We start from the raw sequence: 19,549 nt of genomic DNA on the forward strand, positions 1-19,549 counted from the left end.
CCGCTTAAGTCCAATCAATGAACAGAATCAAGTCCCTGCACTAAATATTTTTTCATTTTCAATTACACTTGGATGTATGTCACAATACATCTTTAACACTTTCATAGATGTTTATAGTAAATTGATACATCAATATCTTTTGTCCACAAGGTTTCATTAGCAGGTGGAGGAATGCGTTTGTCTGATATCGTCTGTAATGCTTCACTCTTGGGTCGTTACCTCACCGGCTGAGAAAGGAGATTCTTTCCCTGAACTCCAGGGGGCGCTGTGTGCTGTGCCCTCAGATGTTATGCAGAAGGCAGAGCAGATCTTCCTCTCACAGCTGGACTTCAGCAAGATCCTCACGGTTAGTGAATTTATGCTTTCCATATTTAGTCTCCGATTGAGCAAACGAGCTGATTCAGATTCTCCCCTACAATGGTGTCATCATAAGGAGAAGCCCCGCCCACAGTGGTGACAATCTGCCCTATCAGCATAGACACAGCCCTGAGTCAGAAGCACAGATTCCGCCATTTCTGTATCCTCGATTCCTCGCTGTAGTAGCTGGAGTTTTACAATGTCTGTGCCAAAGAGGCATTACAAGTGTTGTGTTTTGGGATGTACCAATGCACATAAGAGTCTCCATATAGTCCCGCCACCTGAGTCACTGAAGACATTGTGGTTAAATATCATTTTTGAAGGAAATGTCCTGAAGAAAGTAGTAAAGTCTTGTATGTTTGCGCAAATCATTTTATGCCAAACTGCTTCACAAACGAGGGTCTGTTCAACGCTGGATTTTTACAAAGGTTGATTCTGAAAGATGGGTCAGTACCAAAGCTTCATGCTCACACTTCATATCCAGAACTGATGGTTCCCACACTTGTTATCGGAATTATCGTAAACAAGAGTTTTCATAGTTAAAAATTGCACAAGAACACCCTTTCTGACATTTTGGTGCGTGAGATTGTCCTCTTGTGTTGTTGCCGGTATGCCGGAGCATGAGTTCTTGAAAGGGGGCCGTGGGGCAACAGCTCATTTGCATTTAAAGGGACACACTCAAAAATGGCATGTTTTTGCTCACACCCAAAAAGTGGCAATTTTAACATGCTATAATAAATGATCTGTTGGGTATTTTGAGCTAAACTTCACATACACACTCTTGGGACTCGAGACTTATTTTACATCTTGTAAAAAGGGGCATAATATGTCTCCTTTAAGTGTGATGATATGATAACATATCTAGGCTGCTTTTAAAGGGTTAGTTCACCCAAAAATGAAATTGCTGTCATTTATTACTCACCCTCATGTCGTTTCACACCCATAAGACCTTCGTTCATCTTCAGAACACAAATTAAGATATTTTTGATGAAATCCAAGAGGTTTTTTTTTCTATCCCCAATAGAAAGCAAAGCAATTTTCATGTTCAAGGTCCAGGTAGTAAAGACATCTTTAAAATACTCCATGTGACTACAGTGGTTCAACCTTAATGTTATGAAATGACAAGAATACTTTTTGTGTGCAAACCCCCCCGACTTTATTCAACAATTTCTTCTCTACCCTGTCAGTCTTTCACGCAGTTTGACGCAGTGAACGCAGTTCAGCTCTTCTGTGTTTACGTTCGAACTCCAGCTCAGTATTGGCTGGCATCACATGCATGCATTGTGGTGATCACGTGAACAGCGTCGGCCAATGTTGAGCTGGCGTTCGGACGTAAACACGGAAGTGCTGAACTGCGTACACTGCGTCAACTGCTTACGAGTCTGATAGGGTAGAGAAGAAATTTTTGCACACAAAAAATATTCACTTCATAACATTAAGGTTGAATCACTGTAGTCACGTTGACTATTTTAACGATGTCTTTAGTACTTTTCTGGACCTTGAATGACAGTAAATACTTTGCTTTCTATTGGGGATAGAAAAACCTCTGGGATTTCATTAAAAAATATAATTTGTGTTCTGAAGATGAACGAAGGTCTTACGGGTGTGGAACGACATGAGGGTGAGTAATTAATGACAGAATTTTCATTTTTGGGTGAACTAACCCTTTAAATGAACATTTATTTTTAGTAAAAATTCTGCTTTGGCAAAATTGAAGCTTATTAATAGCCTAAACTACAATGGTATGTCACTGTTTCTGTTACTGTAACTTCCCGAACACATACACCAAAAATGAAATGCTTTCAGCCCAAGCAAAGGATGGGTATAGGCTAATTTATGAGACTTGTGGCTATCATATACATAGCACTTCACAGGTCTTACATGTCACATACTCAGCATAGCACATACCCCAGTCATTAATATTTCTATCATTAATGATTTGTCTCATCGACCCTCGACCCACCCGACCCACATTTAATCAGAATATTATTTTTTATTACTTGGGCTGCTTGACCCACAGATTTTCCTCAGTGTCTGCAGATGTAGCCACGATCCACGCATCTAATATTCATTTGTAGTGATTGTTTTGTGTTTTTAGGCAGGGCTTGGCGAGCTAGACCAGTTATAAATAATTAACTATTATTCTCCCTTTTTATTACACACCGATGGGTCTTAAAATGAATTAAATCCGAACATTCATTATAAAACTGACCCAAGATCAGTTAAAACAATTTCAATCATGACAACTCTGGGAATAGTTTTAGTATGTTAATGGATATGACAATGTTAAGTATTCGGTCTTGGCAGGCTAGATCTGCTACGCTGCTGCTGCTGCTGCTGCTGTTTTTTACTGCTGCAGAGCAAGTATGGACTTGCTACTGACAATAGATGCACAGACACGCTGCTGTGAGCATGTAAGATATGCTTCCTCTGCATGAATATGCATACACAAATCCTGTAGGGGGAGGTGGAGTTTCGGACCACGCTTGCAGCAAACATTGAACCAGATAATTTAAATGTTGAGCAAGCAAGCTCATAGGCTGCAGGATCAGCAGAGGCCAGTCAACTTGTGCTGTGTAGTACATTATGCTTACAGATTGCATTTGGCCTGTGCCATCTAGAGTTTCATGATTGAACTAGATATATATATATATATATATATATATATATATATATATATATATATATATATATTGAATAGTGGTTCATGGGTTCACCAGATTAATGCCCTCTAGCAGCAAACCATTGGAATTTCAAAAAAATTTTAATAGCAAGGTGCGAAACAGAATGATGTAACGAAGCCTCGTTTTCTGGATATGCACTCTGAACCACTGATTTGAAACAAAAGATGCATAGGTTGTGAGGCTTCATGAATTAGTGTTTTGAAAGTGCTTATCACTAATTATGTGGTTACCAGTCAAAAACTATCAAAGGGGTCTGTCATTTTTTTAAATAGCCAGTAGCATTTAGTTCATGACATAGCTTTGAAAATGATATGCTGCTTTCTAATGCTAGTCAGAAGTAGGTGGTATCAGGAGGAGGGACATTGTCATTCTAAAGAGAATTTGATTTGATTGGACAAAATGTATCTTATATGGGATTTTATTATAAGTCATCACTATTTTTGGGCCATTTTCCTGGAAGAAAATTTTATATATGATAAATGTTAATGTGCTTCTTTTTGTCAATGGCATCTGAAATCTCAGTTTCATATTTGAACTCATTTTTCTTTCATATTAATTCAGAGAGACAGACTGCAGGCAAACGCGGCTGATCTCCGGCTTATCAGTCGGGCTGTTTCCTCTGTAACTCAGGAACTAGCATCAGTTATGGATGATGTGAGTCATTTTTGAGATTTTTGTTTCACACTTACTGTATTAATGAAACATTAATCTTGCCTTTTCCTTTCTCTATGAAACTGCATGACAATCACTACAGATCAAAAGTAATAAAATAAAATGTAATTTATTCCTTTGATACAAAGGTGAATTTTCAGTATCATTACTCCAGACTTCAGAGTCACATGATCCTTCAGAAATCATTCTAATATGCTGATTTGGACTGCAAAAGACATTCTTTTTATTATTAATTTTGAAAATGTTGGTGCTTATTATTTTGTGGAAACTACCATTCAAAAGTTTGGGTAAGTAAGAAGAAATTATTACTTTTATTCGGCAAGGATGCATTAAAATGATCAAAATGACAATAAAGACATTTACGATGTTACAAAAGGTTTCTATTTCAACTACATGCTGTTCTTTTGAACTTTCTGTTCATCAAGGAATACTGAAAAAATGTATCATGGTTTCCACAAAAATATTAAGTAGAACATTAATAGTAATAACCATTATTAATAATTGAACACCAATAATAATTGAGCCCCAAATTTGAATGATTTCTGAAGGTTCATGTGACACCGAAGACTGGAGTAGTGAAGCTGAAAATTCAACTTTGCCATCAGAGGAATAAACTACATTTTAAAATATAATAAATTATAAAAAGTTATTTTAAATTATACTCATTTGTATTTCACAATATTACTTTTTTACTGTATTTTTGTTCAAGTAAAGCATAAGAGACTTCTTTCAAAAACATTGAAAAATTGTAATTATTTAAAATGATTTGATTATCATAAAACATTTGACCGCTTTTGTTCATGATAAATAATACATTTTTAAGGATGCAAATATGTTAGTGATCCATTTTCACATCACAGCAATGAATCTGTTTCTCTCTTCTCCCTCAGATCTCTTCTCTGTCTAGTTTCTCAGAGCTGAACTCCGAGATGAGGTTACTGACACCTGAAAACCGCTTAGCACTGCCACGCGAGAGCTTTCGTGCCTTCTCCAGAATCATGTGTGGACACCCAGAGGCAGGGGGAGAGAGAATCCCTTCATTCAACTGGTATGAAGATCAGGACATCAAATCTTTCCTGGGCAGAAACATGTCAGAGGAGACAGACCTTGAAAATAACAACAGCACCAGTAAGACGTGTTTGATTCTTTTATAGGGTGTAACGATGCATATGCATTGATCTTGAAACATAGATTTTTGAATCGTGAATCATTTGTTTAGGTCAAGAATTAATTTAAAATACTAAAAATTGAATGAAACGTGATTCGGTAAAGTAGATTTCCATATTGTAAAGTATATAAACATTAAATTAGTTAAATAAATGTCTTCCAAGTTGCCTGAATGTACATATATTTAATGTGTTTACTTTCAAGTTGCTTACAATAAACAATCTTAAGTAGTTGGTCTTTTTCTTTTCTTGAGACACATTAGGAGAAGCATTAACAAAATCTTAACATAGTGAACTTATAGATTTGAATCATTAATCAAGATCAAATCAAATTGAATCAAATTGTCATCATTGTCAATCAAAACGAATCATTCTAAATTTGCAGAAATTGTTTCCGAATTGAGACAGTTATGAATCGTGAAATGTCTACCCAAAGATTCATATTCCTGTTTGCATATAGTTTGGGCATCAGGGGTAACTCAATTATTTTGACTTTGAAACCTTAGCAAGCTTTGTAGAGTAACATATCATGCCTGATTTTACTCATAGCGCCGTTCTGTGAAAACTTGATTCGAAGTCTGGAGTCCAACCCTCTCTCTCGGATTGTGTGGCGAGGCATCAAACCACTGTTCATTGGAAAGCTGCTATACACACCAGACACACCAGTCACCCGTACAGTCATGTCAGAGGTACCTGCCCCATCCTGTGTGCAATGTGTCTGTTGTCCAAAAATAGGATGTCTATAATGCTATCTTGAAATTCTTGTTCCTCCAGGTAAACAAAACATTTCAGGACTTCCAGATTCTCAATGATGTGCAGGAGGCGTGGCAGGAAGTGGGTCCCAGAATCAAAACCTTCATGGAGAGCAGTGTAGAAATTCGGCTTCTGCAGGATCTTCTGAGAAGGCCTGAGGTGGCGGTAGTTGTGAACCTACGTCTGGAAAACACCTCTTGGACGGCCTCTCGCATTTCCCGGTTCCTCTCAACCCCTGACCCAGATACACCTCGTAAGGTTGGAGCACCGCCCACTTGGTTAGATCTGTACCAGGATTTAAGCAACACCTTCAGTACTCTGTCAGAACTCACAAAGGTACTTGTCTGCTAAGCCTAGCAGGAAATCTGCAGCTCATGTTATGACCAGTTAAACTAGTAAACCTGATTTATTTCTGTTTTTATATCTGTTGAAGTACACAAGTAATGGATGTGAAGAGGATGTGCTGAAGTAGCATGAAATGGAAGTTCTGATACAAGAAAAATGTAGGCTTGGATTTTGTCAATTTAGGAATTGATTGGATGGTTGAGTGATGGGTTGTCCCGCCCTCACGCCAGTAAACACGTCCTCAGAGAAGAGAAGAGATCTTGCTGCAAGAGGGAGGGGAAGTTATTTTGATTAAAGTAATGAATTACTATTAGGATAGTAATGAAAGTTTGAGACAACTGTAGGGTCCATGTGTAACTCATAATTCCATAAATTTTTTGGGTTTATACATTTATCTACACACTCATTTATCACATTTTCAGCAGCTGAACCATAACAATTAATCATCACAAATTCCTTGTCTTCTGTTGATGCGCACTTCAAAAATCCACCACAAATAGTTGCCTACACCATCCTTACTATTTGCTATTCCTCGACATTTGCATTGAATGTTGGAATACAATGAATTCTGACTGAATGCTGACTTCAACCTCATAAATTGTCCAGTAATAACCAGACGTTCCTCCACTTTGAAAAAGGACAATATGGAAAACTTTAATGTATAATTAAAGGGTTAGTTCACCCAAAAATGAAAATTCTGTCATTAAGTACTCACCCTCATGTCTTTCCAAACCTGTAAGACTTTCATTCATCTTCGGAACACAAATTAAGATATTTTTGATGAAATCTGAGAGCTTTCTGTCCCTCCATAGACAGCCTACACAACTTTGGCACTTCAAAAAGTTCATAAAGCTCAAACGTTTGAGCTTCCGGAAGAGATTTATTCTCGTGCGTCATTCAGGTTCAGTTGAACTTCTGTTTATGTTTGCCGATCAAGGTTTATATGTGAGTAAAATATAAATTAGATATGTTCATCATAAAAAGCGATCGAGTCTCTTCAGAAAATTTGGACTAAACCACTCAGTTCATATGGATTAGTTTTCCGATCTCTTTATGAACTTTTTGAAATGTCAAAGTTTCAATTGCATCGGCTGTCTATGGAGAGACAGAAAACAAAAGATGAATGAAGCTCTTACGGGTTTGGAACGTCATGAGGGTTAGTTATTAATGACATAATTTTCATTTTTGGGTGAACAAACCCTTTAATGTAGGTGTACTAACAAAAATATGTCACAGATGTGGCACATAGACATTAGGTTGAAAAACTATATTATTAATTGAAATAAAAGTGTTATGGATAAAGATTTCTACTTTACCTATAACCCTTTATAAATGGATCTAAATTTCTTTACAGTGTCAGCCAATCTATACCTATAACTGTCATATAATGTCAATAACTTGCATTTGAGACAATCCTCAGCATTTATATGGATCATTATCTATCTCTACCCTCTATTGTTCCAGTGCTTCTCTTCGAATAAAATTGAGGGTCTGGCCACAGAGGGTGAGCTGGTCGAACGAGCCCTGGAGCTGCTGGAAGATCGTCAGTTTTGGGCTGGAATTGTCTTCCTCCTCCCAGACCCTTCATCATCCTCCCTACCTCCTCATGTCAAGTACAAGATCCGCATGGACATAGACGATGTAACCCGCACAAACAAGATCAAAGACAAGTATATTGAAATGTCCACACGCACACTTAACTTTACAGAGAAATTTATTTATGTAGCGCTTCCATGGTCAATTGTTTAATAAAGCTGATATATCATGCTTTATAATTTGACAGATTTTGGGATCCAGGCCCGGCTGCTGAACCGTTCAGTGACCTCCGCTATGTCTGGGGCGGTTTTATTTATGTGCAGGATTTAGTTGAGAGAGCTGTGACACATTTGCTCACTGGTAAAGAGCCAAACACAGGCATATATGTGCAACAGATGCCTTACCCCTGCTTCGTTGATGATGTGTGAGTTTAACTCTTCTGTTTCACACCACACATTCCACAAAGTACACCTAGATAGTTTTTTGGGGATAGTTCACCCAAAAATGAAAATTCTGTTATTAATTACTCACCCTCATGTCGTTCCACACCTGTAAGACCTCTTCATTCATCTTTGTCATGTCATAAGTGTTGAAATTTCAATGGTTCACCACTGGGGGGTGTGATTTTGGCAGTTTGATACACACTCTGAACCACTGATTCGAAACAAAAGATTCGAAGCTTCATGAAGCAATGTTTTGAAATCGCCCATCACTAGATATTGTTGAATAAAGTTGTTATTTTGTTTTTTTTGGCGCACAAAAAGTATTCTCATCGCTTCATAACATTAGGGTTGAACCACTGTAGTCACATGAACTGTTTTAAATACGTCTTTAGTAGCTTTCTGGGCATCTGTTAATTATCTTGCTGGCAATGGAGGACTCACGGAGCCATCGGATTTTATCAAAAATATCTTAATTTGTGTTCTGAAGATGAATGAAGGTCTTACAGGTGTGGAATGACATGAGGGTGAGTAATTTTCATTTTTGGGTGAACTAACCCTTTAAGTTTTTTATGTTTATTATTAAACATTCTTTTATAATTAATGTTAATAAATATTATTTCATAATAATAATTATTATTATTGACTTTTTATGAGCATTTAGTGAGGGGATACATGCAAACGTAACTGTCGTCATGAGAATGACTCTCCAAAATCAAGGACCACAATGGAAATAATGCAACTTTATTGTATTATCCTTGACAAAGAAGTTGTAATGCAGTTGTATTGCTACATTTTATGTCAAATAAACTCAAACTCAATAACCTATAAAGCAAGATTGGTTGAGGTTGTAAAATGTCATATTTTCCTCCCAAAAATCATAAATTAATAATTAATATTTTTTTTTAAAAAATCAATTTTAGAAGATAACGTATAGAAGATAATGATTAAGATAATAATTTTTAAAGAAATGTATACACTTTTATTCAGCAAGGATGCATTAAATTGATCAAAATCATGAAAAAAATGCATCATGGTTTCCACAAAAAATATTAAGCAGCACAGCTGTTTTTAAATGATTTTTGAGCAGCAAATCAGCATATTAGAATAATATCTGATGGATCATGTGACACTGAAGACTGGAGTAATGATGCTGAAATTTCAGCTTTGCCATCACAGGAATAAATTACATTTTAGAATATATTAAAATAGAAAACAGTTATTTTAAGTTGTAATAATATTTCATAATATTACTGTTTTTACTGTATTTTTGATCAAATAAATGCAGCCTTGGTGAGTATAAGGACTTCTTACAAAAACATAAAAAACTCTTACTGACCCCAAACTTTTGAATAGTAGTGTATGTATTCAAAACATATGCCAGTACTTTTTACTTCATATTGAGTCATAAAATTTCAAAATCATTCCATTTATTTTTGAAACCCGTCAATTACCTTTTTCTCTTTTTTTTAGGTTCATCCGTGTCCTGAATCGCTCGTTGCCTCTGTTTATGACATTGGCGTGGATCTATTCTGTGGCTATGATCATAAAGGGTGTGGTCTACGAGAAAGAAGCTCGTCTAAAGGAGACAATGCGTATCATGGGCCTGAGCTCTGGGATGCTGTGGCTCAGCTGGTTCGTCAGTAGTTACCTGCCCTTCCTGTTCAGCGCTGGACTCCTTATCGCCGCCCTTAAGGTGAACAAAGTTGCAGCTCTCCTCAGCCAAAAGTGCTCTTTGATGACACCCCTTTAAAGATCCTTTTCTCTCATCTGTCAAAAGATTTATCGAAATAAATATGCACTGTTTGAGCTCTCTGTCTCTCTTCTCTCTCCTGCAGTGGGGAGATATCTTACCCTACAGTGACCCGGCTGTTGTTTTCTTCTTCCTTACCGCATTTGCTACAGCCACCATCATGCTTTGCTTCCTCATCAGCACGTTCTTCTCACGCGCTAACCTGGCAGCAGCGTGTGGAGGCCTCATTTACTTCACCCTTTACCTGCCGTATGTGCTGTGTGTGGCCTGGAGGGAATATCTGACCAGCACACACAGAATCTTAGCGGTGAGAGCCGCTGGCGTAACACATCTTCACACAACACATATAAGAAAATATATAAGAATGAGATTTGAGGGCTGCAAAGGAGAAGATTATTAGAAAATGACAGCTTAAACTTCTGTCTGTTCCTATCAAACCCTGCAATTCAGATGTCTGAAGCAATGACTTGTTTCCCTGTAGAGCTTCCTGTCTCCAGTGGCCTTTGGTTTTGGCTGTGAGTATTTCTCTCAGTATGAAGAGCAGGGTGTGGGGATCCAGTGGTTTAACTTGAGATCCAGCCCCATGGAGGGGGACCGCTACAACTTCACCACCTCCATTGTGATGCTGTATGTAGATGCTGTCATTTATGCACTGGCTACTTGGTACATTGAAGCTGTTTTTCCAGGTAAAGCAACTTTTTGTGAGCTAACACAAAATTATATCTAGCTATGTCTTCCTTTGATATCTTAACATGATTTTCTGGATTCATCAGTGTTTATATGCTCACCATAAGTCTCTTATGCTCACCAAGGTTGCATTGATTTGATATATATATTATATTTGTATAGAATATATTTATTTATATATAATTTATTTATTTATAGAAGTGTAATTTATTCCTGTGATGGCAAAGCTGAATTTGTAGCAGCCATTACTACTACTTTACTACTAGTGTCACATGATACTTTAGAAATCATTCTAATAAAGTAAATTTGGTGCTCAAGAAACATTTCTTCTTATTATCAAAGTTGAAAACGTTGATGTTTTCAAATGTTTTGTTTCTTTAATTTTTTGTGGAAACCATGATGATTTTTTTCAGGATTCTTTAATCAATAGAAAGTTCAAAAGAACAGCATTTATTTGAAATTATTGATATTATTGAGAATTAAAATTATTCATATTATTGATATCTTTTGATATCTTTTTACAATTTTTATCTTTTATAACATTATATGTTTTAATCAATTTAATGCATCCTTGCAGAATAAAATCTTAAAAAAAAAAAAACAACTTTTGAACATTAGTGTACTTCACAAGTCTCATAGTAATCAAAAAAAACTTGCAAATCTATTCATAGACAATGCAAGAAAAAGAGGTTTAAATGATTGCGTTTTACCCCAAGACATTCCTGTTTCACAGCCAGACATTGAGTGAAGTGACAGAACAATAGTAAAGGTATTTAAAAAGTGAAAGTGGGGTAAATATCTAGGTTTTGTTTATGCGTTCAAATACAAAGCAGCATCAAAGTATCATAACATTATTATCTGATATAATCATAATAACATGGTTATGTTTTGGTACATGTCAAAGAGAAGTTGTTTTATAATTTCTCGGCTGAATATGATTATGCATGTAAACGCACTCATTGTGTTGAATTAGTCTGTGTGGAAAAAATATGTCAATAATTGGATGTGTTTCACAGGGCAGTATGGGGTCCCCAGACCATGGTATTTTATCTTCCAGCTGAATTACTGGGGCGGGGTTCCATTAGAGGTGGGGTTGCCCATTCCTACAGCACCTAGAGAGGAACAAGATGGTAAGAGCATCAAACTATAAGTTAAACTGTGTTTGGCATGCAGAAGTTTTTAATATTTATTTCAGGACAAAATATTTGGAATAATACTCTTGGGTGATGAGATTTATGTACCATGTTTATTACATGGTACATGTTTATTACAGATCGGATTGAAGCTGAACCGACAAACCTCATTCTGGGAGTTTCCATAAGGAACTTAGTAAAGATTTATAAAAAAGGGGCCAAGCTTGCTGTCAATCACCTTAACATAAAGTTCTATGAGGGCCAAATAACCTCTTTTCTGGGACACAATGGAGCTGGCAAGACAACCACCATGTGAGAGCTTAAAAAATGAATCATTACAAATATGTAACATTTCTTTAAGTCTTACTAAATTTACTTTACCAAGCTCTAACTCATTTAATACTTCATGATGATTTGACTCACAGGTCCATTCTAACAGGACTGTTTCCTCCCACTGCTGGTACAATATACGTGAAGGGAATGGACATTCGCACAGATATGGACATAATCCGCAGGACTCTGGGAGTTTGTCCCCAGCACAACGTCCTCTTTGACATGTAGGGCACCAGTCCAATAAAAAGGGTTAATTTTGGAAATATTATTAGAGTTTTGAAATAATAATGAAACATTTGTGTTGCCACATGAGTCAAGCTTATACATTCTACACTATATGTTTAACATTATTGGTGTTCTCTTGTATGTCGTTGAAGCCTGACGGTGGAAGAGCATGTGTGGTTCTATGGTCGAATGAAGGGCATGAGCATGGGGGATGTGAAGAAAGAGATAAATTCACTTCTGGAGGATGTGGGCTTACAACACAAACGACACGAGCAGACTAAAAACCTTTCAGGTAGGTTAACAAATATATTCATTTCAAAGCCGTTCAGGTGTTCAATATCTGTTATGGTGTTTTCTAAACTGTGACCTCTAGCCTTTACTTGAGCTTATTTTGTCTTTCTTGACAGGTGGCATGCAAAGGAAACTGTCTGTTGCAATCGCTTTCATAGGTGGGTCTAAGGTTGTGGTCTTGGATGAGCCCACAGCTGGTGTGGATCCCTACTCCCGCCGCGGGATTTGGGACCTTCTGCTCAAATACCGTGAAGGTCTTTTAAAGCTTTGCTTTTTAAAAATGAATATAATCTAGTGGTTTGTCAGCTACCAGACTTAGCACCCTTTGAATTTCAGGCCGCACCATCATTCTGTCCACACATTACATGGACGAGGCTGATCTTCTCGGTGACCGCATTGCAATCATTTCCCAGGGAAAGCTGTGCTGCTGTGGAACGCCGCTTTTCCTCAAAGCACGTCTTGGTACAGGATACTACCTTACGCTGGTCAAGAGAGAGATGCATAGGACACCCAGCAGCATCAGCACTAGCAAACTCCCTTCAGCAGCAGTAAGCAAGGTGAGATGACCCACATGAATGAAGAGCAGAAAGGGTTAGGGCATATTTTCCAGGTCCTGTTGAGTACTTTGACTTTAGCACATCAGTTATACCAAGGCTTCCCAGACTTTTTTCAGCGCTGCTCAGTAAAATAGTTTAGCAACTTAAGCTACAAAGCTACATGACATTACTAATAACTGTTTATTCAAGAAATTAATTGCAAACAGAAAGACATATAGTACAGAGAAATGGATTTGAGCGATATCATTCTGCTTCGCTCATATGCTCTGTCGCAAACCTCCTGCAGTTTTCTCACCAGGTCTCTGTGTTTCAGGACAGCGAATCCTCATTAAGTGATGACACAGGATTGGGCAGTGAAGAGAATGGATTTGGTAGGTACAGCTTTGCTTTACAGGAATTATTCGCAGCATGTCTTTGCTGCCCGCCTGTGCCCGCAATGTCTATTCTAATGTCTATTGTTGCCATGCTTTTTAAATCCAGACCTCAGCATTATCTAAGGACTCTGATACCTTCCTGTTTTAGATGTTGCTGCCCTAATGGCTCTTGCACAGCAGTACATCTCTGATGCTCAGCTGGTGGAGGACATTGGCAGAGAGGCAGTTATCAACTTGCCCCATGCTGCCTCAGAGGACGGCAGTCTTGCCCTCTTCCTGAACGAACTGGACAAACGGCAGAGCGAGTTTGGCGTGGTCAGTTACGGGTTGTCAGACACCACGTTAGAAGAGGTGAGAGGCATCAGTTTGTTTTTCCACACTGATACATTATCTCTGTAAAAGGATTTACCCCTCACTAAAGTTCAAGTTTGTGGTATACATATCCGTCAATGGCCAGTCATTATCCCATTCTGGCGGCAAAAGAGGAAATCCCTCTTAAATCTTTGTGGGTTCTTCTAACATCAGTTAAAAATAAACAGGGACTAAGTAGAGAGTGTTTATCCTCATGGCTGCTGTTGTAACCTAATATGTCTTCTTGCCAAGTGGAGGCAAAAGGGGCTTTGCCAGACTGTAATATTTACCTCTGCCTGTATATTTTAGATCTTTCTTCGTGTGGCAGAGGAGACAGGTGTGGATGCAGACCCCGAGGAGCTGCCAGCATCTCCAGGCCACCAGGGGGCGCCATCTGAGGACACAGACACAGGTAAATGAACGCATTTCATTCCCGCTGAGCCAATGAGATCAAATCTGTGGCCTGTTGAATAAACTGTTTAGACTAGTCTTACAAGTAGTCATCTAATTTTTTATTTAGGACTGGTCATAACCCCCTAACTACGTAACTGCTAGTTGGTCAGACTAGTTCTTAAGACATATGCTGAATTTGGAATCACATACAAGTATAGAGACAGATCGAATTTAGGCCATGCCCACACCGGGGGGAAAACAATCCAACCGTCTCCATTGACTTTGTATTGCGTGAGGCTGCCTCCTTGTCATTTCTGACTTATAACTAAAAAATGCCTTAAAGCTGCTGTGTGACAAGGTGTACAGCAAACAAGCTAAAAAAAACCAGAACCAAATTTTTAAATAAGCTACCGAACCGTAAAAGCCAGCCTTTAAGGAGACAAATGTGGATAAAGGCATTAAGACGTGAAGCATCAGCTGGAAGAATGGTTAAATTTTGGGATCCTGACACTCAGTATGCCTCAGTAAGCCTACGTGTGCAGTAAACATTTTGTCAATGTGAAGTCAAATATCCAAATGTCAGTTTTATATGTTATATGTCCTGTCGCTGATTACGTTACCCTCCAGTGGGCGTAGTTCTCATAGTAATATGACATGTCGCGCTCTGTCTCAATCGCCTGTATCCACTTTTTAGTCCTTAAACGCTCGTTTTTTGGGTCGACAGCTTATAAAAACTTCTGGGGTTTTTTTAGCTTGTTTTCTGTACACCTTGTCACATAGCAGCTTTTAGACATTGTTCTTTCTTTTGTTATAAGTCAGAAATGACAAGGTGGCAGCTTCACGCAATACAAAGTCAATGGAGACGGTTGGATTGTCGAATGTGGGTTGACGTAAAAAGAAAAAAATCGCAACCAACAGCTTTGCAGGTGTTTTGTTGCATAATTTGCATACATAAGACGATGCTGTGCAATGCTAGCATTTGTTGTGCAGGTATAAGTTAATTAAAAAAAGATAATTTAAATTGTTTTTTGTTACATATCTATTTTCTGTAAATATTTGCTAACCTGAGAATTAACAGGCAGGACTTTTTTTTCCATAATTCATGTACATGTATTTTATGTCTTGCAAACATATACTTTTTTTTTCGTTAATGAACATTTTTGCAAATTTTACTGACTTAAATATGTCATCAAAGTAAAGTTATCTAGCTGAAAAACGACAATTTTGCAAGTCTTTGATGCTATATTCTGCGGTGATAGCTTATGGTGTTGATAGATAGAGAGATAGATGATAGTATGCATCTAATTGGGCATACTATAAGCATATAAGTATGAATGTGAGGTTAGGTTTGGTTGTGTCATGTATTTTAAAGATGTTTTGTTTTGCTCTTCTCTCTGCTTCGCTGGCAGTACGGAAACAGCCAATCAGGAAAGGTACAAAATAAAACAAAGCAGGCTGTAATTAGTGTTGACAGCAGTAGCGCAGGTCAGAACAGCTGTAATGAGACGTCATTAACCAGAAGGTCTTTCTCTGGCACACAGAGGCCCAGGAGACAGAACCGTTGAGTGGGGATGGTCAGGGTGGCGGTGCCCCTCTCATAGGCTGCTTCCATACATGTCAGCAGCTTCGAGCGCTTTTCACCAAAAGACTGAAGTACACTCTTCGCAGTCGCAGAGGCATTTTTGCACAGGTACACAGTAGTGATAGACCTGTCAATACAATGATTTTGAAATGATCAACTAATATTTGTGCATGTTTGAGTGATTATGTCAGTTCCAAAGTCTACCAACAGATGTTAAGGATTTTTTTTTTTCAAATTAATGTTGAATTAATTCTGTCTTACTGCATTATTTAAGTCAACTTATTTCCTTTTTTTAATACCTGTTCTTGGTGTTATAATGCATCAGTACAGGTTATTCCAAATGGAAAGAAAATCAGTCTGCTTTGGCAGCAGTGATTTCTAAATAATTTAGAGGTAATTATGCAGGTGCAGATAGTGCACTTAGTAATTCATAGTACATGTTGTACTTCCACTGAGGGTTTTTAAGGTATCTTGTAGGGATATAAGTATCATATCAGTTTCAGATCAAATCAGACTGATGTTGCATATTCAATTACCTTTACTGACATCCAATTTCTCAATTAAAGTTTATCTGCAAAAACATAAATAATTTAATAAAATTGTTAAATGTAATCTTTAGCAAATGTGATACCTAAATTTTTTTATGGCACTCAAATTTTTGTGGTTTGTAAGATTTTTTTTTTTTTTTTTTTTAAGAAATGAATACTTTCATTTTAACAAGGATGCAGTAAATTGATCAAAAGTGACAGTAATGACAAAATATTAAAAAAGATTTATACATTCTAGTATAAAAAATAAATCTGATCTTTATATTTTATAATTTGCTGTTATTTTTAATCTGTTTTTTTTTTCTTTTCATCAAATAATACTGAAAAAATATGTATTAAAGTTTCCACAAAATTATTCAGCAGCTGTTTTCAACATTGATAATAAGAAGAAATGTTTCTTGAGCACCAAATCATCATATCAGATTGATTTCTGAAGTATCATGTGACACTAAAGACTGGAGTAATGATGCTGAAAATTCAGCTTTTCCATCACATGAATAAATTACATTTTAATATATATTAAAATAGAAAAAATTTTTTCAAATTGTAATATTTCACAATATTACTGTTGTTACTTTTTGTATTTTCTTTCAAAAACATTAAAAAAATCATCACAATCCTAAACTCACTATAGTGTATAGTAGTTATATAAGACCTCTTTGTTTCAGTATGGTGCATTTTGTATAACAACGTTGATTTATGATCCATCATGTTTTGCAGATTGTTCTTCCTGCAGTTTTTGTCCTTATCGCTCTACTCTTCAGTCTCATTGTCCCACCCTTTGGGAAATATCCATCCCTGGAGCTCCAGCCGTGGATGTACGGGGAACAGTTCACCTTCTTCAGGTATGCATTCAGAGATGGAGAGTTTTAAGGAAAAGCCTGCTGTCACCTGCAGATCTCTTACCTCTTGTCTCTTTTCCATAAAGCAATGATGCCCCACAGGACCCAGCCACACAGAACCTCCTGGATGCCCTGCTAGATCCACCCGGGTTTGGTACTAAATGTATGGAGCCGAGCAGGTACGACCCCTGATGTTAGGAATACAAGAACATAAAATAGTCTATACTGTTTAATTAATTTAACGTGATGCTTATTGTGTGCTCTCTCAGTGACCTGGAGTGTTTAGAGGAAGCTGAAACAAAGTTTGTTCGGCCCCAGATTCCTTACAGCATGTGGCAGCTCTTTCATAAAGGCAACTGGACTGTGGAAAAGCCATCTCCTGATTGTGAATGCAGTACTGAAAATATCCGCAGAATGCTGCCGGACTGCCCAGAGGGAGCAGGAGGAATCCCCCCTCCTCAGGTCAGTAATATACACTACTGTTCAAAAGTTTGGGGTCGGTAAGATTTTTGTAATGTTTTTGAAAGTCTCTTATGCTCACCAACGCTGCATTTTTTGATGAACAATACAGTGAAACAGTAATATTATGAAATATTTCCTGTGATGGCACATCTCACCAGTGTCACATGATCCTTCAGAAATCATTCTAAAACGCTGATTGGTGCTCAAGACACCATATTTATTATTATCAGTGTTGTGCTGCTTAATATTTTTGTGGAAACCGTGAAACATTTTTAAGGATTCTTTGATGAATAGAAAGTTCAAAAGAACAGCATTTATTTGAAATAGAAATGGTAATGTAACTTCATGTATAGTATGTTTTATGTAAAATATGTATGTTAGCATTTACCGTACATTGTGAACAGTTAGCATTTTCCCAGAAATAACATTGTTAATATAGGTGTTTACAATTATTGACCCATTCCTTAAGGGAAAAAACATGTTAGCAGAACACTTGTTAGCAGTCAAAAACACAGATCTAAATGGAATAGACAAGGTTTTTTCATTATTTTACTTTATTTAGTGTTTTCAGTTTTGTACTAACACCTCCACCATTTCCCCATGTAGATAAAACAAATGACAGGTGATATCCTGCAAAATTTGACAGGTCACAACATTTCTGACTACCTCATCAAAACATATCCCCAAATTCTGAAGAAAAGGTTTGATTTTCAATCATTTTTTCTTTAAATACTCTATAATAAACAAAAATGAGCTGTTTTGACAGCACATATGTGTAATTTTTGTCTCTCACATACAGTTTGAAGACGAAAAAATGGGTAAATGAATTTAGGTAAGTTAATTACCGTCAGAGATCCAAACAATCACCATTTAATTTCAGTTTGATTTGATGTTGGTTTACTCTCTGCTCACCCGTTGCAGATATGGAGGTTTCTCTCTGGGGGCTAAAAGCTCTCAAGCTGAGGATGAACCACATCACCTGGAGGAGTCTGTTTTGGCTATTAGAAGACGCTACAACGTTGCAGAGGTGTGACATCTAAGTTTTTGGGTGAAACAATATTTTGTTGAGTGTGTTTTTGTGCTGGTACCTTGGCTGGTTTAAACCTATCATGGACTCCTAAAGATTTTCTGTGCAGCGATTAGTTCACGGCAGTGACAGAAATGAACTTTTCTATATTTAAATTTTTACCTTTATAAGGGCAATTCTTGCCCAATTTTTACTTTTAAAGAGGGGGTATCACACACAGTTTCTGCCAATCTCATGTTAATCTTGAGTAGCAATAGAGTAGTAGTACATCCATCATATCTCCGAAAAGTCTTTAGTTTTATCATATTTATAAAAGATACATACGCTGTACCGAGTTTTTCTGAAAACAGCCGAACTCATGAAGGCGTGCCGTGTGAGCGGAGCTAAAGAGTGACGAGCACGCACAGCTTTTGCGTAGCGATCATCTGCAAGCTATCAATGGTCAGCTAAACGAATGTATTTAAACACACGCAATACACCGTTGCATTATCCCTATAATGAATATAGCGTATAGTGAATGATGAATAATAAATTTATAAATTCACTACGTTCTTGTTGTTTACATTATATGCACCTATTGCCAACCAAACAAACATTTGAAGCAGTTTTACTCACCACCTGCGGTTCCGACTCATGACCGGGATCATTACCGCTGTGACCGCTCCATCTTTCAGTTTCAAACGATCTGTAAATCCAGCGTAGAACTGGGCCTTGTTTATGAAACCATGAGCGCCGATCCTGAGGGCTCGGAAAAACACGAGATATGCTCCATTCATTTTAACCAATAAAAAAGTGATTGCAACTATCAGTTTCTATGGTTATTTTAATAATAAATGTCGAGAGCGCATCAATGTAATGCGTGAGCACAAAACTCTCAGCTCCTCTTAACGCTGGGTTCTTTGGGAAGCAAGGTTATCTTTCCCTCACAACCAAAAACACACTTCTTTGGTGACATTGTTGATTTCGTGAAGTCCTGTGACCTGTGCAGCGCTGCCGACGACTTCCGTAAAGCCGAACGCGCGTTGATGGGCGTGCTCT

The 19,549-nt window shown here is 37.4% G+C and overlaps 1 protein-coding gene across 1 annotated transcript in view; it reads left to right on the forward strand.

The window, feature by feature from the left end:
- Window positions 1-19,549, forward strand: part of abca7 (ATP-binding cassette, sub-family A (ABC1), member 7) — a 34,807-nt gene that overhangs the window by 5,259 nt on the left and 9,999 nt on the right. Inside the window, 28 exon segments of the mRNA XM_051912023.1 lie at window positions 151-225; window positions 227-346; window positions 3,603-3,695; window positions 4,604-4,841; window positions 5,429-5,568; window positions 5,654-5,968; window positions 7,442-7,647; window positions 7,761-7,937; window positions 9,427-9,649; window positions 9,792-10,013; window positions 10,188-10,392; window positions 11,410-11,523; window positions 11,667-11,838; window positions 11,952-12,083; window positions 12,237-12,376; window positions 12,492-12,629; window positions 12,712-12,932; window positions 13,246-13,303; window positions 13,455-13,657; window positions 13,967-14,069; window positions 15,460-15,483; window positions 15,592-15,740; window positions 16,901-17,025; window positions 17,109-17,201; window positions 17,292-17,484; window positions 18,091-18,185; window positions 18,284-18,316; window positions 18,406-18,511. Of these exon segments, the coding sequence (XP_051767983.1) occupies window positions 151-225; window positions 227-346; window positions 3,603-3,695; window positions 4,604-4,841; window positions 5,429-5,568; window positions 5,654-5,968; window positions 7,442-7,647; window positions 7,761-7,937; window positions 9,427-9,649; window positions 9,792-10,013; window positions 10,188-10,392; window positions 11,410-11,523; window positions 11,667-11,838; window positions 11,952-12,083; window positions 12,237-12,376; window positions 12,492-12,629; window positions 12,712-12,932; window positions 13,246-13,303; window positions 13,455-13,657; window positions 13,967-14,069; window positions 15,460-15,483; window positions 15,592-15,740; window positions 16,901-17,025; window positions 17,109-17,201; window positions 17,292-17,484; window positions 18,091-18,185; window positions 18,284-18,316; window positions 18,406-18,511 (4,113 nt within the window).

This window comes from Ctenopharyngodon idella, chromosome 11, assembly GCF_019924925.1.
Source record: "Ctenopharyngodon idella isolate HZGC_01 chromosome 11, HZGC01, whole genome shotgun sequence".
Taxonomy (NCBI): Eukaryota; Metazoa; Chordata; class Actinopteri; order Cypriniformes; family Xenocyprididae; genus Ctenopharyngodon; species Ctenopharyngodon idella.